This window comes from Eschrichtius robustus, chromosome 20, assembly GCF_028021215.1.
Source record: "Eschrichtius robustus isolate mEscRob2 chromosome 20, mEscRob2.pri, whole genome shotgun sequence".
NCBI classification, from domain to species: domain Eukaryota; kingdom Metazoa; phylum Chordata; class Mammalia; order Artiodactyla; family Eschrichtiidae; genus Eschrichtius; species Eschrichtius robustus.
In genome coordinates, this window is record NC_090843.1 from 15,364,013 (window position 1) to 15,386,124 (window position 22,112).

Below are 22,112 nucleotides of genomic sequence, written 5' to 3' on the forward strand. Positions count from 1 at the left end.
TGGCTTCAGTAGAATATTCTCACCTGTGTCTAATTCCCTAATAAGGTCAATAAGTTCAGGGTGAAGACGTGAGTGTCGAAAGCCCAGGAAGACGGACTAGAAGAGATGTTCTGTAGCTTCTGAAAGTTCTCCTTACACAGAGATATGCATCTCAGGCACTGGCCTACATAATGTGACTTCAGAGGCACTAAGTTAGTCTTCCCTGGTCTACTGAACCACATTAGATGTTCTAGAGAGAAGCTGGAGATAAAGTGGAGGACAGAGTGGGGAACAATGTACAGGAAGTAGAGGCTGAAGCCACAAAGGCAAACCCTGCCTGGAGAGAGTCCTGCTAATCAGACTCGCCTACAATGGAAAGCAATTACAGCCAGTTTCTTTGAAAGGCCAGCCTGGGCTTTGCCAGTGACATTAAATTCTTAGTGCATTTCCATCTCATTGACCCAGGGGGCCTCAAGCTCTGAGATCAATACCTTAGTAACAAAGCTGGTGCCAGACAGTGTTGGGAAGAAGGCTGAATTCCAACTGAGATGAAACATGTAAGAAAGCTTTTTTGACAATGCCTGGTCCTGTTTACTCTCTGCCATTAAGTGACATATGATGATCCCTCAGCAGCCCTGCGTGTTATTCAATCACCAGGCAACAGACTACACAGCATTTGAAGTTAGAAGCGTTTGCTCTCCTTGTCCCAGTGCATCAGCCTCTTGCCAAAATGATTCTAGTTAATAAACAATGTTGAGAAGGTAAGCCTGTAAAGCCATGATATGGCTGCATAAATACCATCTTTTCCCCTTTGAGAGCCTGAGGGTTTTATCTGTTGTAAGGATACTGTTAATTCAGCGCTAGTCTGGCTCCCCTGGACCTCAGTTCTCAATCCTCTGAGACGTTCCAGGATAAGAGAGCAGATCAGCCAGCAAAGCTCCTCTGGAAACTGATTTCAGTGTTTATTAGGCAATTCTAGATGGGTCTCTTTTTCTTAACTCTGTCGTTGCCAACCCTGTGTACTAACAGCAGCAGCAGTACTAGTGGTATTTACAATAAAATCCTCTTGGGAATGGCATACAATTCACAGAAGAGACTCAGACCCAGGGTTTTTAAAAACAATCTTGTGCCCCCAAATGCTGATAGCAGAAGACTCCTTAAGGTACACCTGAAAGGTCTATTACTGCAAAGAGAGGGGAAGACACAGAACATCCCCTGACCACTTTCTCTGTACTCTGTGCTAGTCTAGGCATTACACGACATGACCTCAATTCTCAACAGCTCTAGGAATTATTACTCCTTTTATGTAGATGAGAAAACTGTCTCAGAAACATTATGTAATTTTCCAAAGGCCACAGTTCCTAGAAGAGGTAGGATTTATTAAGCAGGTCATCTGACTAACGTTTATGTTCTTTCCACTACAGCATGTATCTTTAAATAGTTTCCCTCTTAGGGAAGACAGCACAAAATCTACTGCCTGGCTTAATATCGTCATCAGAATCTGGAACTGATCTTCTAATGAGTCGGCATGAAGTAGGCTGAGCAGCATGCCCACACAAGCACAGGTGTCTCTAACAGGACCTGGTGAAGAACATGCCTCACGAGTAATAATAAAATCCCAGCACGGTCAGAGACGGTCAGCCTCTCTGATGACTCACAGCGGAAGACACAGGCAAACCTGGCCTATCATCCTTCTGAGCCAGAATAAGCTCTGCGTTTGTCAGCTATGTTGTTGGTGTCTTCTTTGTTTCCAGGAAATCAGGACTATACCTGCTTTTGAAAACATCAACTTTATTAAAGGAATAATTCTTTCAAAAAGGAGTGTGGAGGAGTAGAAAGCACACCTCACTAGGATGCTAGATATCTAGGTTCTATCCAAGAGAGTGGGAAATAGTTTCATATCGAGTCTGGTTTGTTGAGCACAGTTTCATATCGAGTCTGGTTTGTTGAGCTGAGAAAGATTAAGTCAGGGTCAAGCTCATCAGGAAAGAGTGCTGGGGTAAATCAGTGACGTCTGCCACGGGTGCAGGATAGGGGAGCGGTGGTACACACAGCACATTTGCCACTCCTCTTTTAACTCCTCTTCCTTTCTCCCACCTGTTAACCTTATGGCTTTTCACAAGTGATTCAGCATTTTAAGGCCTTTATAGTAAAATAGGGATAATGACACTTTATTTATCTAAAGGTAAGAGTGGCTAAATCAGCTGATCTCCTCAAGTCTTTTTCAGCTATACGGTGTAAGATTCCATTTTCCACTGTAAAGCTTAGCATCAGCTGGGCTCTAATGGGGTCAGTCACTGGTGACTTTAACAATGGCATGGCTTTTAAAAGGGCACTCACAATTTTAAAACAATTCTGCTCTAAGTCAAAGAGGTGAACAATCTATCAATTCTTTCTGAAGAATACTGAGGAAGTCTGTCAAATGGTTAAATTAATTACAGCCTGGGGACTTCCCTGGTGGCGCAGTGGTTAAGAATTCGCCTGCCAATGCAGGGGACACGGGTTCAAGCCCTGGTCCAGGAAGATCCCACATGCTGCAGACCAACTAAGCCTGTGCACCACAACTAATGAGCCTGTACTCTAGAGCCTGCAAGCCACAACTACTGAGCCCATGCTCCGCAACAAGAGAAGCCACCGCGATGAGAAGCCCGCGCACCGCAACGAAGAGTAGCCCCTACTCGCCGCAACTAGAGAAAGCCTGCATGCAGCAACGAAGACCCAACGCAGCCAAAAATAAATAAATTAATTAATTTAAAAAAATTAATTATAGCCTGTGAACCCTAGTGGAATCAGACAAAATTGTTTAGAAAAATACAGGAATGTAGGGAGCATTCTAAACATCTATGCAGATTTTGAGTCTTAAGGAAATAATATTGTGAGAAAATAAACTTCATTATAGCCTTGTCTTCAGAAGAAACAGAGATGATGTTTCCTTTATGTGAAATGTTCAATGAAGAACACTTCTCACTGTTTTCAATACCCATGCTCCATGCAATAAATACAAAATAGGCTCACAAATTGCTTATTACAGATCTATGGCTTACCTGGGATCACAGAGAAATTTGGTTTTCTCTCCTTCTTCTCTCCAGATAAGCCATTCTCGAAAAGAAGGATGCACAAACATACGAGTCATGTCTCTGCGCTTGATTAGGAACATGGAGAGGTTCTCCATTCTCTGCTGAAAATCCTCCCATTCTAGCGTGCCTTCAATGCTGCCAGCATTGATGGCTTGGAAGATGTGTTCATCAGTCAGTGGGTGGAGAGAGGCCACTGCCACATTCAGGAGAGGCATCACCCGGTCAAAGGAAGACTGGGTTGGGAACTTCATATTGCACTGGAGTAAGTAAACCTCAGAGAGCGAAACAGGAACTACTTTGTAGCTAGAGCTCTTTAACACTAGATAGCCTTTCTCTATGAGGTCAAATGTGAGTTTCAGGTATAGATAGGACCCTTGACTGAGTGTCTTGAGATGAGAACTGAGTTTGCCAAATGTAGTATTGTCCATTTTGCCATTAAGTGAAATGTTATTCTGGATCTCTGAGCTGTTGTGTATCCGGTGCAGGATGTAAGCCTGCAGGTCCTGGTCTATGGCTTCATTCTCTTCTAGTCGATCCAAAAAAATCCTATGGAAAGGCAGCAGCTTGGTAATTTCCTAAAACAGATGGAGAGAGAGAGAGAGAGAGAGAGAGAGAGAGAGAGAAAGACCTTCAGTTTCCCCTAACTCTTGTGATAAACTACGAAGTCCACAAATTTATTCTGAACTTCTGAGTGGTCAAAGAAAAGAGGGAAATACGATCAAGTATTAGTGTCCATAGATTAAGACACATTAGTTGCACAGGAGGGACACTTTTCCTAATATTGAGACTTAAAATAACTTTTATGGGTCTTCATAAAGGGCACTTTAGGAGTGATTTAATGGTCAATATCCTAAATAACACTCACTCCTAAAATAGAAAAGAGAATGCCATATAACTTTTGTTGTAATTTTTCTCGGTGTAAACCATAGCATAATGTCAAAGTACAACTCACTAAGATAAATGTAAAAGGACCTAAAGAATGTCATATAAAAATGTGACCTTCTATCCCGCTTGATAAAATGACTTTATTTTAATGTAGGTTTTTTGGAGATGCCTTAGCCCAAAGGAACACTTCTAATAGTGGGAAGCTTGGTACCTTGGTGATCTGCTTGGAAATTACATTGGGGGAAGCTGACAGGGCTTTGTGGTGACTCTCATGCTCTGGAATCCATCTTTTCTTATCTGCTTATAGACTTTGCTCCTGTAAGTATCCATTCCCTCTCCTGAATTTCCTCTTCTCTCCTCTTTCTGTCTTGTCTCCACAGAGACATGTGACTCCATATTCCTCCCTCCAACTACTATATCTCTGTTCCCATGTTTAGCAAAACCTAACAGAAAAGTTTTCTTTACTTACTGTATTTCATTCCTCCCTTCCCATTCTCTCCTCCATTTGTTGCAATCAGGCTTCAATCCCGTCACTTCACTGAAATGGTCCTTGTCAAAATGATCAGCAATCTTCATCTTGCCAAATCCAAAAACCAAGTTTCATTTCTCATCCTCCTCAACCTCTCAGCAGTATCTGACACAGGTGAACACATCTTTCTTCTCGAGTCCCCTCCTGCAGCTTTTGCTTCCACAGCATGCTCCCCTCATTTTCCTCTTAGCACACTGGCTACTCCTACCCAGCCTTTTTGGCTGGCTCCTCTCTCATTTCTCAGTCCAGCCAGGGCTCACGTCTCCATTCTTTCCTCTTATCTGGCCACCCTCACTCCCTAGAATAGTTGGGACCCATGGTTCTAAATATCATCTATACGTGGATGATGTCTAATTTCATATTTCCAGCTTAGTCATTTCTTCTGAGCTCTCACCTTATATCTCCATCTACTCAACAACGACACTTGGATGTTTCATAGACAAACTTAATGTGATCAAATCAGAACTACTAAAATTTCCCCCCACCACAAAACCTCCGCATGTCAATAAATATACTACCACTGACCCTCCCACCAAATCGTAGGAACTATCTATGATCCTTCTCTTTTCCTCAAACCAGCATCTACCCAGTTGCTCACCAAAACCCCACAATTCATCCTTGAATCTTCTCTCTTGCTCATTCCCACATCCAGCCCATCATCAAGTCCTTTTGATTCTTCTTCAAAATATACTCCAAATATGACCACTTCAGAGGGTCTCCACTGTTCCCACTCTAGTCTAAGCCACCATCACCTTTCACCTGTACTTCTGCTTCCATTCTTGATCCCCTACATATTATTATCTACACAGCCAGCAGCCAAAAAAGGTAAATCAGATGTTATCACTTTACAAGGCTCCTTGGAGAGGCCTTTCCTATCTGCCCTATCTAAAATATCTGTCATCCTCATTTATCCCTTTACTCTGTTATATTTGTCTTCATAGCACTAACACTACCTAAATTTTTAATATATGTTCATTTTTTACTTTATTATTTGTGTTCCTCACTAGAATACAAGCTTTATGAGGGCAGGGGTATTGTCTGTCTTGTTCACCATCGTATCCTCAGCTCTTAGAAAGAGCCTTTTATACTTGAAGTACGTAAAAAATGTTTGTGGAAATAATGAATGATCAGTTACGAGGGTTCATTTTTAAAGACCTAGGAATTGTTTCATTGTCAGCTAAATAATTTTAAAAAGTTATTGGTTGAAGTGAATGAAGTATCTGGGAAGTTATTGCAGGTCTTGATCTATGAAGACATTGACATTTGGACTTTGTGTGTATAATACTTTTCCTGTTCTTTGGCACAGCTGAAAAATTAAAGTCACATGGTCTACCAAGTCATACTTAAAACATCTTTTGAGATTGCACACGGCATTATATAAAAATATAAATGAAGGAAAAAAACCAAAACAAACAAAAATTATATAAACGAAGATATCTCCTAAGTACGTACTTAGTAAAACTAGTCGAGATTGTGTTCCTGGAAGTTTCTTTTATTCACCTTTCATCTTTAACAAGCTACTGACCAATAATGGCGGATTACATAATTTTTAGTTGTAAAGATGCATTTATGTTGATTCATTCACATTCTTCAAATTACTTTGAGATTTTAATAACAAACATCTGCAAGTTGGTGGTCAGGATCAGAAGTACAGTCTCTGATCAAAGAAGGCAGACTGACCTAAATTGGTCAATCTATAGGAAAAATACTAAATGCCTGGGAGAGGGGAAAAGGAGGGCACCGAGACTATTTTCTGTATATTAACAACTGTTTTAAGGGAGTTGCATCAAAATAGTGGGATGGGTGTATAATATGCAGAATTTTAATGTTCTTTAAAAGAGGCTATGGTTAGGGGAAAAAAAGTTGAGAAACCCTGTTTCAAACCAAGTGTGAATATGTAAAGAATGGAAAATACCAACTCAGCTATACTGTGAATGGTAGAGAAGGTGGAGTCATTTATCCTTAGCTCATATGTCTTTACAGGCGCAGTTCCAACATTCCTAGTCATTCTTCTAGGCCATAAACTGAGTGATCAGTGAGTGAGCAGGGAAGGCAATTAAAAAAAACTCTTATCTCCCAGTTGCAGTAAATTTAATATAAAGCCTTAATATTGCCAATATTTCTTAGAAAAAGAAATATATAGAAGAAAGTCCATCTTCATGCTATACAAAGTTGAGAACAGAGGGAAGAACTAGAAAATCTGACTCTACACTGTACACTGAACTGGATTTTGCCTGGCATTAAATGATAAAAAACATAAAACAAAAGTCAAACAGTGAATTAGAGTGTTACAGGATCTATTTGCTTTGCTGTACTCATGACAAAGTCTAGAAAAGTGGACTTTCTTTTCATGCTTTTTTGAGGGACACTTTATCAAAACTTACTCAGAGCAATGGAAATGGGAATTTGAGCTAAGAGAGTAGTATACAAAGAATGCTCTCTCTAGATTGTATCTCTTACTCTCAAAATCTGCTCGTTGGGAATTACTCTTGCTAGCGCTCTAGGACATGGTAGAGATTTAGCAAAGCTCATCACTAAGGGTACAAGGACCTAGAACTTTTTCACTTTAAGCACTCTCCAAGGGAAATACTTTATGGTCCAAAAGCAAACAAACACATACCTGTAAACTGGTCCTAACTGTTACAATTAGTTTGAGCCAGGAAGGAAATTTTCCAATCATTTTACTCAGAAATGATACAACTGTATCCCCATAATCCGGTTTGTGAAATTCTGCTTCATTTAATCCATCAATTAAGATGATGAAATCTTCATCTGGGATTTTTCTCTCTGAGATAGAAAGAAACAAATTACTTAATAATTACCAAGTGGATAAGTGAGTTCTTTCTGGGTCTTTGATCACATATCTCCTTGGAAGAAAAAACTAGAAAAGGTCTGCTGTGTGTTTAGTGAATGCTCAGGGTACATAATTTTATTATAAAGACATGGAATAATTCATTTAGTGAGTTCATTTTGTTTTTCACTAGGTATGAATGTGTTTGTCACATAAATAATATATAAAGCATATGTATCATCATAATAATTTCCCCCATGTTATCAGTTGTGAGACAGCCTGAGCATTGCATTTATGAGAATTTTCACATGTAAATTTATTTTTCTCTCATACCTGAAAAAGCTGGAAAGAATGTTTTTCTCCCCCTCCGCCCCACCTCCCCCCAACCCCCCTGAATCTGACAGCATTAAAGAGAACAGTATCACATGTTCTTTTGGGAATTTCAAAAAAAAAAAAAAAAAAAAAGGTTTTATTTGGAGTCCACAGCAGTATATAAGACTATCTGTGAATACGTAGTAGGAAGGAAGGGATGGAGGAACAGAGAAAAGGAATCCCAACCAACAGACAGATCTACACTAGGCAGGCTGGATTCCAAGATCTTACAGAACCAGCAGCTTCCAAGATTATACCTAAAGCAGCTTCAAGGAGACCAGACCCTTACCGTGATCTTCCCAGGGGAGCAGGCAGGAGTCATGTAGGAAAGACAAGTATCTTTTGTTTCCCTTTCCTGCCTGGAGTCTATACTACCCTAAATTGACAAAATCAGTTTATCATTAGGGCTAGGCTGTAGAAGACTTGGTAAGATTTCAGGTTTCCACTCCCATTAAATGCTTACTGATTCTTAAACAGTATTGAACAATTAGAGATTAAAAAAATCCCCTGGCTGAATGAACATTTCAGTATAAATGAATTGCAAATAACAAGCAAAAGTTCCTAGTTGGTAGGACCTTACAGGGTCTGAAGAAAGGAAAGCAGGGGAAGAGAGAAAGAAGTCACTGGATGCCTGAAACAGGAAATAGGTTATATCTGAAGAGGAAAAAGAAAGTGAAGCTGGGGACAGAAGGAAAACTCTGAGCAACTCTGTACCACATTGGCTCTTTTAGCTTTTGAAAGAGTCAAGACTAATTGAAACTCTACATATTTTTGTTTCACATTTGAAAATACGCAGATTTTTTGCATGATTAATAAAACTTTATATTTCCCCTCTAAAGTACAAGCTTTACATAAAGGAGTTTAATTTCAATAGCCTAAGTACTATAAATTAGTTCTCAAATTATAAAGAGTTTCAACTATTACTTTCATCTGGTGACTTTAGGAAGAGAAATGAACTATGGATTTCAGCTCTCTAACTGTTAACAGTGATTATTAATGAAATGGCATTCTAGATGATATAGGGCTAAGAAAACACATTACTCCTTTAGGGAGTCCAAAGAACTCCGGAAGAGAGAGGAGTTGCTTGGAACTAACTGGGATTTACCCACACAAATGGGGGCTCTTAAGTTCTTGATTTTGAGGACCTTGGCTCCCTTTAGCATACTTGTGTCTTTAATTCCCATAGAGGAATTTTCTAATTGCATTCTGCTTGGCGATATACTAGAGCTATCCTTTGTTACTGAGTAGAACCTTAAAGTATCGTGAAAAACGTTGACTCTCATTTTTTAAAGAAAAATATATAATTTGAAATCTAGCTCCTGAATCTAAATTGAAAGTGTTTTCAACTGAACTTTCCTGGAAAGAAAACTCCAGCTACCTTTAAAAAATTCCCTATTTTAAAAACTACTGTGATAAAATTTATATATGATTAATACAATTAATTGTGAAGATCTTAACTGTACACTTTGGTGAGTTTTGACAAACATGTATACTCAATGTAACTAACATCCTGATCAAAGTAGAGAACATCTCCATCATTCCAGAGAGGTTCATTCCCAGTTCTCAATAGGCAACCACTGTTCTGATTCATATCACCATAGACTATACTTGCTTCTTATGCTTGATATAATGTTTCTGAGATTCATTTATGTTGTTGAGGGTATTATTAGTTTGTTCCTTTCTACTACTAAGAAGAATACTAAGAATTTAATACTAAGATTTCATTTAATATCCATCGAATGAATATACCATTTGTTTATGTATTCTTTTGTTGAAGGACCTTCGGTTGTTTCCAGTTTTTAACTACTATGAATAAAGTCAATACAAACATTTTTGTATGAGTCTTTTTGTAGACATATGTTTTCATTTCTTTTGGGTAAATACATAGGAATAGAATTGCTTGGTCATAAGGCAGATTTATCTTTAACTTTATAAGGAACTGCCAAATAGTTTTCCAAAGTAGTTGTACCATTTTCAACTCCCACCAGTAAAGTGTGAGGGTTCCAGCTGCTTACCATCCTCACCAACATCTGATGTTCAACTTTAAAAATTTTAACCACTGTAGTGGGAGTAAAGTGGTGTCTCATTGTGATTTTAATTTGCATTTCCCTGACGACTAATGATGGCAAACACCTTTCTATGTGCTGGCAGCCTATTTGAATACCTTCTTTTGTGAAGCATCTAAATCTTTTGTCCATTTAAGAATTGGATTATTTATCTTTTCATCAATGATTTATAGAAATTCTTTAGATACTATGGATACAAGTGCTTTGTCACACATGTACACAGAGTGAATTATTTTCTCTCCTTTTGTGATTTGCTTTTCCTTTTTCTTAGTGTATCTTATGTTGAGCAGACATTTAACATTTTGATGAAGTCCAATTTATTAATTTTTTCCTACATGGTTAATGATTTTTAGGACCTAAGAAATCTTTACCTACCCCAAGGTTGTGAAGATATTCTAAGTTTTTTCTCTTAGCTTTAGAGATTTAGCTTTTATATTTTGGACCATGATCTATCTTGAATTTATTTTTGTGCACCTATGGTGTGAGGTAAGGATTAAGATTCATTTTTTCTCCATACATGTATCCAGTTGTTGTAGCATCATTTGATGACAAAAATTCTCTTTTCCAAATTATCTTGGCATCTTTGAGGAAGGTCAACTGACTCCATATGTGTGGATTTCCTTTTAAATTTTCCATTCTGTTCCACTGATCTATTTATCTATCCTTGTGGGAATACCACCCTGTCAGTGGAGTGCTAGAGCCAGCTCAAGCTGGTTCATGGGAGCTGATTGCTAAATTTCTTATGGTCAAATCAGGCCCCCACCCCTGGACTGACTGTTAAACATTTACTAACATATTACTGCCTGTCATGATTTCTATAGCTTTATATTAAATCTTGAAACCAGGTACTGTTGGTCTTCCAGTACTGTAGGTCTTCCAATTTTTTTCTTTTTTAAGATTGTTTTGGCTATTCACAGTCCTTTGAATTTCTGAAAGTTGTCAATTAAAAAAAAAAAATCCTGCTGGGATTTTGATTGTTATGTTGAATCTACAGACCAGTTTGGGGAAAAACTCCAATCTACAAACATGGCGTATCTCTTCCATTTACTAAGTTCTTTAATTTCACTCTGCATGTTTTGTAGCTCTCACTGTGGAAGTCTTACACATCTTTTGTTAAATTTATTCTTAAGCATTTTGATTCCATAGAAAACGGTATTTGCTCCAGTTATCTACTGCTGCATCAAACAGAGTTACTCAAATGGCTGGGAAACGGAATCATCTGCAACAAAAACTCACATGTTTGGTGTCAGGGCCAGAATGACTTGATGACTAGAACAGTCAACTGGAACACTTAATATACGGCTGCTCCATGTGGTTTGTACTTCCTCACAGCAGGGTAAACTCAGAGTAGTCAGTTTTTTGACATGGCAATGCGTACCCCCAAAAGCAAGTGTTTCAGTGAACAAGATGGAAGCAGCATGACCATTTATGACCTAGCCGCAGATATCACATAGCATCATTTTGTAGTATTTTATTGGTTGAAGCAGCCACAAGTCTGCTAAGATGCAAGGGAAGGAGACACAGACCCTAACTCTGGATGGGAGGAATGTCAAAGATTTTGCAGCCACGTTTTAAAACTGCCACACTACTTTTTTTTTTTTAAATGGCTGTGTTGGGTCTTCGTTTCTGTGTGAGGGCTTTCTCTAGTTGTGGCAAGCGGGGGCCACTCTTCATCGCGGTGCGCGGGCCTCTCACTATCGCGGCCTCTCTTGTTGCGGAGCACAGGCTCCAGACGCTCAGGCTCAGTAGTTGTGGCTCACGGGCCCAGCTGCTCCGCGGCATGTGGGATCTTCCCAGACCAGGGCTCGAACCCGTGTGCCCTGCATTGGCAGGCAGACTCTCAACCACTGCGCCACCAGGGAAGCCCCTGCCACACTACTTTTTAAATTTCAGTTTTCAGTTGTTTGCTGCTAGTATAGAAATACAACAGATACTGCATATTAACCATATAGACTGTAGCTCCACCTATGTTAATTCTCGTAGGCTTTTTTTTTCTTTTGTAGATTCCTTGGAGTGTTCTAGGTAAACAATCACATCTGCAAATAAAGACAGTTTTACTTCTTCCTTTCCAATCTTTACACTATTTGCTTGTTTGTTTTCTTATTGTGCTAGCGTGGACCACACATGGAATGTCGAATGTAAGTCGCCTTGCTCCTGACAATAGGGGAAATGTATTTAATATTTCATTGTTACCTGCATGTGTTTTGGAATTGTCCTTTATGAGACTAAGTTTTCTTCTATTCTTAGTTTGCAGAAAGTTTTTATTGTTAATTGTAATGTTTTTTGTTAAATGTTTTTCTGCATTTGTTGAGATTATAGATATATATTTATATAAAGACATATAGATTTTCTCATTTATTCTGTTAATATTATGAACTACAGTGATTAACTTTCAAATGTAAACTAACATTGCATTCCTGGTCAAGTAAAACTAATTTTGCTATTAGTGTGTTTCAGGATTTTGCTATTATGGTTATGAGGAAAACATGTCTGTAATTTTCTTTTCTTATAAAGTCCTTATCATATGTTGCTTTCAGCATTAATGCTTGTCTAATAAAACAAATTGAGAAATGTTCTCTTTTCCTTTATTTTCTGAAAACATTTGTGTAAGATTCATATTATTTCTTCTTTAAATGTTGGATACAATTCATTAGTAAAACCATCTGAGCCTGGAGTTTTTTTTGGAGGTTTTTTTTTTCCTTTTAACTTACAAATTAAATAGATAAGAGCTAGTCAGATTTTCTCTTTCCTCTTGAGTCACTTTTGGTAAGTTGTGTTTTTTATAGAATTTGCCCAATTTTAAGTTGTTGAATTTATTGTTATATAGTTGTTCATAATAATCCCTTATTTTTCTTTTAATGTCTGTAGGAACTGTAGTGCTAGCTCCTCTTTCATGCCTGATGTGTTTTCCTCTCATTTTCTTGATCAATCTTCCTAGGGGTTTATTCATTTTAACTATTAATCTTTTTCTATTTCACTGACGGCTGCTCTTGCTTTTCATTATTTCCTTCTTTCTGCTTACTCTGGGTTTATTTTCCTCATTTTTTTCTAGTTTATTAAGTCATAAACTTAACCACTGATTTAACGTATTACTCAGTTTGAAATATTCTATAATTCCCTTTGTGATTTCTTCTTTCTCTTATGGGTTGTTTAGAAGTGCACTGCTAAATTCCTACATATTTAGGGGTTTTATGTGTATTGATTTCTAATTTAATTCCATTATCTCAGAGAACATTTTCTGTAAGATTTTAATTTTTTGAAAATTTCAGACTTATTTTATGGCCCAGAATAAGGTCCATATGCACTTGAAAAGAATGTATATTGTGCAGTTATTGGGTAGTGTTCTATAAATGTCAGTTGGATCAAATTGGTTGACAGTGTTGTTAAAATCTTCTATATATTTACTAATTTTTGTCTACTTGTTCTAACAGTTACTGAGAGAGACGTGTTAAAATTTCCAACTATGATTGAGTATTTGTCTATTTAGCTCTTAGGTTCTATTAGTTTTTGATTCATGTATTTTGAACCTCCATTATTAGGTTCATACACATTTAGGATTACTTTATCTTCTGATAAATTAGTCTTCTTATGTTTATCAAATGCCCCTCTGATAATACTCCTAGTCTTGAAGTCTACTCTGCCTCACATTAATAGACCCACTCCAGCCTTCTTATGCTCCATGTTTATAGAGTATATTATTTTTCTATCCTTTCATTTTCAATCTGTGTCTTTAAATAACCTCTCCTACAGACAGCATATGGTTGGGTCTTGTTTTTTATCCAGTCTGACAGTTTCTGCCTTTTGATAGAAGTATTTGGTCAATTTAAATTTAATGTAATTATTGATATGGTTGATTTTAATCTCTCATCTTGTTGTTACATACTAAAAAAATTATTCTGTTCTTTCTTTCCAGGCTTCTTTTGGATTAATCAAATAATTTTTAGTATTTCATTAATTTTATAAATTGTGTTTCCAGTTATTGCTCATGATGGTGATTTTGTTTTAAGGGTAAGAACATGGGAATTTTATAGAATAATTAAATTCACTCAGAACAACATTTACCCATGGGGATATCTAAAGCTGGTTATGGAGACCTAAATGAGAAGCAAATATATCTAGTAGCAAAATTAAAAAACACATGAATTATGGTTGCAAATCCAGAGCTGAGTCTACATGCATTTGGATATTCTCCTTGAATTAGCCTTAAGATGTAGATCCTTGTATCACTGACTTTCCTTCAAGGTACCCCTACATGTGAGCAATTTCTATGTTCACTTATTTGTTCAAAATTTATTTCCTGAAATGCCTACTATGTCCAAGGTGAGGTAATCACTATGAAGGATAAAAGCTGAATAAGAAAAGGTTCCTAACTTCAAAAGCGTACAATTTAGTCAAAGGAATAAGTACAGAAATAACTAATTCTTATAAAGCACAAAGTATAATATCTGACATATAATAGATGTTCAATAAATGTTAGTAATAAAAATTTAAGTTCTTATTATACATACAGTAATGTATGAAGTACCATAAGTGAGATATAAAAAAGAAAAACCTATTGTCAATTTGGAAGGATACTGTAACTTACTGGAGAGGGCAGGTGGATCAGCAGGTATTTCATGAATGAGGTGGGATTTAAGGTGGCCCTTGAAAGATGGGTAGGATTCTGACAGGCAGAGATGTGAGGAGAAGGTATATCAAGAAAAGGAAACAATGAACAAATGTATGGACGCAGGGAAATGGAGGGGAGTATTTAAGGATTAGTGGATACTTTGGTTTACATGTAAACACAGGGTTCATAAGGGTAAAAGTAGATAATAAGGCTGGAAAGTAGGTTGGATCCAGGCCATTAAGGACCTTAAATGATAGGTTAAGGAGCTGGAAGTTAATTCAGTGAGGTAATAGGGAAGCACTGGAGGTTTCTGAACAGGGAAATTCAGTGATCAGAGCAATGCTTTACGAAGCTTTATCTGGAAGCAGTACATAAGTCTAGAAGACTGGAGAGACTGGGCAGAGACTACCCACCAGGTATGCCATTAATGGGTTAGAGGTGTGCCTAAAAATGAATCCCTTCAGCCCTCAGGGCTTCGGGGGATTTGTGCAGCTGTAGCCTCAGGGCCAGCCATGTCCAGCCATGAGGAGGCATGATTTTTTATCCCAATGTGCTATACAGATTTTAATAATTTTCCAAGTGTGTTGTGATGTGAAAGAAGCACTAGACCAGAAAACCAGAGAAGACCAGGAAGGGTAGCAACACAGATGTGATATCATGGGCAGCTGAACAGCCTTCAGGGTAACAGTGGTAGGAATGACTTTGAGATTAATGGATGTGAGAAACATCAGGAGGGCAGAATTAACAGGATTTAAAGATCGACTGAATGTACAGAAATTTCTCTTTAACTTTGCTCAAAATACTTGCGGAGAAATTCCAATGTTTAAAAAAGTCTAGGGTATGGTAAAGCTAATAGGTAGGTAGTAGAAGTACAGATAGAGGTCATCAGCATTGAGAAGAGAAACTCTGATATCCAAGTAACTGGCATGGAAGTTCACATAACTGAAGATAGAGGCCGGAAGAATGTAAATTCTTATAAGTATCTCCGAAATGCTCGAGAAAAGTATATAAGTCTCTCAGGAATAAACAGGATTGCTCAGCAATCTCATGCTTACTCAGGTCCTTTTCTTCGGCTTCCAGCACTGACAGAACATCAGGAAGGGGATGAGGCAGAGAGACGGGTGAAGGAGGAGATGGTTACATTTAGGTCACAGCCAACACTTGAGTTGCAGAGTTAAAACGGAGGAAAGGCATGAGGCATGAGAGGGAGATGGATCCCATTTCATTTCCCCCCACTTCTTAAAAATATCTTAATACCTTTTAGTGGACAATTAAGTAATTTTTAGCATACACACAGTTATGCAACTCTGCATGCCATTTCATTTTACCTGACTGTGGAGTAATTAAAAAAAAAATAGCAAATATAAAAACTGAGGATGTTTCTAACCATAGAAACTCCACAGCACTGGGTTGGAGTCATGGCTTTACTGATTTATTTGAACTCCACGGACGACTGGTAGCTCTACTACCTTTAGTTTAAGAGAAATGCGTTACATTTGGAAATAAGGATGAGAATTTTTACAAAGAAAGGAGGAAGTAGCAATTCCTGGAGGAATTTTTATTTTTTCAGGTGAAACCTTTTAGTTGTTAACTGCATCCTGTAGGAACATTTAGTTCTCGCAGTGTGATAAAAATAATCATTTCTATAGCATGACCCCAGGTGAACGTGGGCTCCAGAGCCTCCACCTTCCACCTGCTTTGCATCTCGTCTGTACCTTTGTGGAGATTCTCCAGGGGCTCCAGCACTCCCCTCCGGAAGGAGGCCATGGGATCTTGAACACAGGACCGAAGGCTCAGCATGCTCTGTAGGTGAGGCTCCCGCAGAAGCTGCTCCCGATAGGCCGCCAGCTGTGGTGAGCGGCAGAGCAGGGCAGCAACATTGTGGACGAATTCCGGCACCAGGCAGGTGTAGGCGTTATCTGCTTGGCAATAGTGATAGGCAACCACCTAAAAAAGAAAGATGAGAACACAGGTTTATCCGTAGCGAGAGCAACGGTCATGGGTATTGTACAGTCATTCTCTAACACTGTCTTCTGTCTCCCCACTCCTCAACTTCTTCAAGCAAGAATAAAAGCTGCTAACTTCGAAACTGCCTGATTTATCTAAGATCAGAAATTTGACCCAATATTTCTCTTGTATATGTATTGTATCATAATTCGTAACTAAAATTTATAACTACAAATTGAGTTTTCCCTCTGGATTATAAGAAATAGGAAGCAGGCCTGAGAATAAAGATTTATATTAATCTCTCTAATATTTATTCAGCACAGAGTAGTAGAGGAAAGAGTCTGATACTGTAACAAAGCATTTAGGGATAAAATAACCGGAGAAATACCATATGTTAGACTCAACAAACATATGCTCCTAAGGCATATTTTTAAAATTATTAAAAAATTATAATTTCATTATAAACAGTCTTATAAAAAATAAAATGACTCAGACTTAAGAATTATCACTAAGTATTTCCTGAGCACCCAGAGATAGAATCAGAATTAGATAACAGGAAGCAGAAAAGGAGTAAGATTTTCGTCAGATGCAGGTGTTAAATTCAAAGACCTTAGAAAATGTATGCATCTTAATACCATTCCTACAGTCCGGTCTGTCAGGCTGGAACCTGCAATTTTAAGCTCCGTTTTTCTTTTGTTTGTTTGTTTGAATTTGCACAGGGTTCGCTCTATACCTTCTGGTTGTTCCCTTTGCCTCAAGGGCAAGTGCAGAGGGTGACTTTAATCTAGACCACTATGTTGGCTCAGTACTACCTACAGAAGTGATGGGATTGTGTAGATAACAGAAACTGCAGGGGAGATTCAGCCTGAATGTATGGAAAGCATTGACATGGTGCTCAGAACATATAAGTGCACAGTAATGTTAGCCGATGCCGCCACCACCAGCATCATTGCCTTCCTTCTTTTCCTCTTCCATCACATCATCTCCATCAACAGCACGGTCACCTGAATGTCAATATTATGACATAGTATGAGTGTGTTTCATGTTTGGTAATTGCAATCATTGTTGCTTTTGTTGTGGTCATCCATGTACAATGCTTGGTGTCAGTCTATTTATCTCTTGTAAAAATGAAATACAGTGTGTGTGTGTGAAAAAAAAAAGCACGGTCATCATCAAGGTTCTGTATACCCTCTCCTTCTCAGCTACTGGCTTTGTGCCTACAGGCATTTGAAATTTTCCCTAGGAGCATGCATAGATATACCACTGGGACCCCAGCTCCTCAATTATCTCTCAGAGAACAGTCATCCACAAAAGTGTTCTGCTTTGAAATGACTCTTAATCTAGCTCTTTAACAAATGCTGGGGTTTCTCTGGTGGCGCAGTGGTTAGGAGTCCGCCTGCCAATGCAGGGGACACTGGTTCCAGCCATGGTCTGTGAAGATCCCACATGCTGCGGAGCAACTAAGCTCGTGCACCACAACTACTGAACCTGTGCTCTAGAGCCCACGAGCTTCAACTACTGAGCCCGTGTGCCACAACTACTGAAGCCCATGCGCCTAGAGCCCGTTCTCCGCAACAAGAGAAGCCACCGCAGGGAGAAGCCCGCGCACCGCAACGAAGAGTAGCCCCAGCTCACCGCAACTAGAGAAAGCCTACGCGCGGCAACAAAGACCCAACGCAGCCAAAAATAAATAAATAAGTAAATAAATAAATTAAAACAAAACAAAAACCCAAATGCTGGAAATGTCACTTTTTAAAAAACGCCTGAAAATTGTTCTCATTAAGCATTAAGAAAACTGAACAATACAGGAAATGTTACTACACATGTAAAGCTGAGGATAGGAATTGCTTGTGAGTAAAGCAATGATGTCTGAGCGCAGTGTGGAACCGGCAATGAGGAGGTGTACTTAGAAATCTCCACTCCTTTCTGTAGAGATTGATTACAGCTTTATTACCGACCTTAAGCACAACGTAAGGAACCCAAAGAGAAAACCTGGCAGCAATCCATCTGTGCTCTCCATGAACAGTGAATGTCAATGGTTATGCCCACAAGGACACAAATCTCCACTTTATAAAAAGCAAACAGCAAACCTCTGAATCAATACGAACTTTCATCATATTTTACCTCAATTGATTTCACATGTCGAGGCAAAGCACAGCTGAGCAAATCAGCTGTAACTTACCCTTTACCTAAAGTAACGGAATAGGAGTTTGAAGATAAAAATTCTGAAATTTAGGAAGAGGGTTCTTTTACTGATTTCATTAAAAATCATCTGCGCTCTTGGCTGTATGAGGTTTTATCTAACAAAGATCATTGCTAAAGTTGCCCCTTCTGTGGCTGCCTTTCCTTCTTTTAATTTAAAAAAATTTTAGGCATTCGAAATATAAAATCTCGATTCCTCGGAAGAATTCAGGCAGAAAGACCTTTCAACATCTTCATGAAATCTGTAGTTTGACTCAGAACTGATCATCAACTAGACATTTCAAAGCAGCTACATAGTATGTAAATGTACACACAATCTGTCAAAAACACTTTGTACTTCCCCTAAATTGTCTATTGACATTATCTACAACTTTTCCTACATATACAAATAGGAAACAAGTCTGGGAATGCAGTTTTTTCCTGCATTCTCTCATTGTACTAGTGTTCAGTGATGGATAATAGATCACTCCCTACAGCTCTGAGGAAGTCATCACAGCCACCCATACTCAGTCACTACTATTCCAATTTCTTGGAAATGGTTCAGAATTAGTCCACACTCAATAAATCAGTAGGTAAAACCCTTCTCCTTGGTGAACTCTTGTCTCTAACAATGACTTGTTGAAATTTCATTTTCAGCTATGTTTTTCTTATGTTATTTTTTTCCATCTCACATTTTCCTTATGTTAAATCTTTATACTTTTGATTAAAACAATTCTATCCAAAATATATCTTATATGACCAAAACTGTAGTAATTCTTTGAAGAAGACAGCGAGTAACTTTTAGATTACTGCTGTAAGGGAAGAAAAAAAAGGCCAGGTTTGTAGACTATACAGACCAAAAAAAAAAAAAAAAAGAAGACTGGAGGTCAGTATCGCCTTGGGTATAAAGAGGTTTTGATTTAAAGCTATACACAAGAAATGATACAACTAAGCAAAATCCTCATCAAAGGCCTTCATCAAATGATTGAATGGCAGCAAACCTGTCAGGCTTGTGTTAAAAGTCCCAGGCCTTCACTCTTTAAAGATTCTTTTCTACTTCAAATGAATAATCTGTGACAGGATTAAGCTAATCTCACATAAAGAAAAGGCAGCTTTGAATATCTGGAACTCATTTGGACATAAAAATTTAATTTACATCATGACTGGCATTTGCATTACTTAAATTCTAATGTTACCACTGACCTTCCTTCAGGTCTGCTCTCATATTCTTATTCCCTGTCTCCTTCTCATCACTTCTTGAACACCCTCACCACCACCTGACTGATTTCTGACTCAGCGCATCCCTTCCAACACTTCGGTTACTTTGGCTTTTCGTGTTTCTAGGGACCTGGAGGCTCAGTGTCAAAAACTACTTTCTCTGCCTTTTCTCCTGTCCCTCAACTCTGACTCTAATCCCCATCCTGGGGCTGGAAGCTAAGAATAGCTCCAGACTTGGGTTCGGCCTCAGTAATTTTCCAGCTTGGAGCTCTAACTTTTTTTTTGTCAGTAGGACTTTTATTTATTTTTAAAAACTTTATATTTTGAGCTAATTTTAGACTTAAATGTTGCAAAAAGATGTGAGTTTCCGTATATCCCTTACCCAGCTTCCCTTAACATTTTATATAACCATAGCCTAATTATCAAAACCAGGAAATAACACTGGCACAACACTATTAACTAAAGGCAGTATTCGAATTTTGTCAGTTTTCCACTAATGACCTTTTTCTGTTCCAGCATTCTATCCAGGACCCCGTGTTGCATTTAGTTGTCATTTCTCCTTAGACTCCTGTAGTCTGTAAGAGCTCCTCAGTCTTTGTCTTTCATGACCTTGACACTTTTGAAGAGTCCTGATCTGTTATTTTGTTGAACATCAGTCAACGTGGGTTTGTCTAATGTTTTCCTCATATTCCAACTGAGACTTTTTGGCAAGAATACCACGAAAACAATGTTGTGTCATTCTCAGTGGATCATGTCATGGGGTTCATGATGTTGACATGTCCTGTTACTGGTGATGCTGACCCTGATCGCTTGGCTAAGATAAAGGTTTCTTCTACGTTTCTCTACTGTAAAGTTACTATCTTACCCTTTGTAGCTAATAAATATCTTGGGGGAGATACTTTGAGAGAATGCAAATCCTGTTTCTCCACAAATTTTTGCCCACTACTTTTAGTATCCATCAGTGGATGTTGTCTGCAACGTTATTATTATTGTGATGTTGTACAACACGGTGACTACAGTTAACAATACTATGCTGTACAGTTGAAAGTGGCTAAGAGAGTAGATCTTAAAAGTTCTCATCACAAGAAAAAATTCTGTAACTACGGGAGCTGATGGGTATTAACTAAACTTATTGTGGTAATCGTTTCACAATATAGACACATATCAAATCATTATGCTGTAAATCTTTAACTAATACAATGCTATATGTCAATTCTATCTCAATAAAACTGGGGGAAAAGCACTATGAGAGAGGAAACATAAGATGTTGGTACAACATATCTAAGTAACTTAGGAGAGCCAGAGAAGGCTTCTTGAAAGTAAAACTTAAGCTGAGAGCTAAAGGATGAGGTGGAGTGAACGGGCACAGGAGTGTCCCAGGCAGAGGAAAGCAATACATGCAAAGGCCCTCAGGCAAGACACAGCTTGACACTTTCAGGAAATCAGTTTTAGTGTGGCTACAGTGGAAGTGAGCTGGGAGTAGTAGGAGATAAGACAGAGCAGAGGTTTTCATCTGGGGTGGCTCTGCTCCCCACGGGACACTTGGCAACGTCTGGAGACAGCTTTGGTCATCACAACCGGGGGTGGGAAGATGCTACTGGATAGTGGGTAGAGGTCAAGGACACTCCTACACATACTACAATAAACAGGACGGCCCCAAACAAAGAATCCTTAGGCCCAAAATGTCAATGGCGCTGAGGCTGAGAAAACCTGAGCTAGATATAAAAGGTAAAAAGCCCTTTATGCTAATACATGTGATGTTTCAAGAAGGGAGTGTGGATTCCATTTAAGGGCAAGGAGGAGCCATTGACAGGTTTTATGTAGCAAGAACAAAAATACGTTTTAGAAAGATTACTCAGGCTTCAGTATAGAGAACAGACTACAATTTAGTCACTCATTTAACACATATTTCTGTGCAAGGCATTGTGCTAGGAGCTGGGGATAGAGTGGTGAACAATAATTTAAATACTGACCCATTCTGGTGGAGGAGACAGATAAAAAACACAAGATTGACAAAGGAATAAATAAGGTTGTTTCCCATATTCAGTATCCTGAATGTAGATGCAATCTGGGTCTCACTATAAAATTTCAGTGTTAATTTTTAGAGGAAAAAAGCCCTAGACACATTTTATAAAACATCATTTACAGGTTACTTGTTTAGTTCTGATCACATTTCTCCTAAAATGTAAATCTTTTAAAAAAATACCCAACTGGAACGCAAACCAAATCTTATACTTCACTGTTGTCATTTTTTGTTTTTCTCTCTCCATGTGTATATGTGTGGCTTAAGTCTCTGTATTATGCTCAACACACATGTGTGAACTGCTGAAACGATCACTTCTTTGGCTGATAGCTTTAACAGTAGCAGCAACAATCTCAGGAACCATATCACTTGACATCCTCCTGATTTAGTACAGAACTAGTCTCTTGGCAAGGATGACATTTCAATTTTTTTTCT

The 22,112-nt window shown here is 38.3% G+C and overlaps 1 protein-coding gene across 8 annotated transcripts in view; it reads right to left on the minus strand.

Moving 5' to 3' along the window:
• The window catches only part of TANC2 (tetratricopeptide repeat, ankyrin repeat and coiled-coil containing 2), a 364,796-nt gene that overhangs the window by 61,839 nt on the left and 280,845 nt on the right, over nucleotides 1-22,112 (minus strand). For all 8 annotated transcript variants that reach the window (XM_068530956.1, XM_068530955.1, XM_068530954.1 and 5 more), the window contains 3 exons: nucleotides 16,024-16,255; nucleotides 7,091-7,257; nucleotides 3,024-3,631 (listed from right to left, as the gene is read on the minus strand). In XM_068530956.1, coding sequence (XP_068387057.1) covers nucleotides 3,024-3,631; nucleotides 7,091-7,257; nucleotides 16,024-16,255 — 1,007 coding nt within the window. The remainder of the gene's footprint in view (nucleotides 1-3,023; nucleotides 3,632-7,090; nucleotides 7,258-16,023; nucleotides 16,256-22,112) is intronic.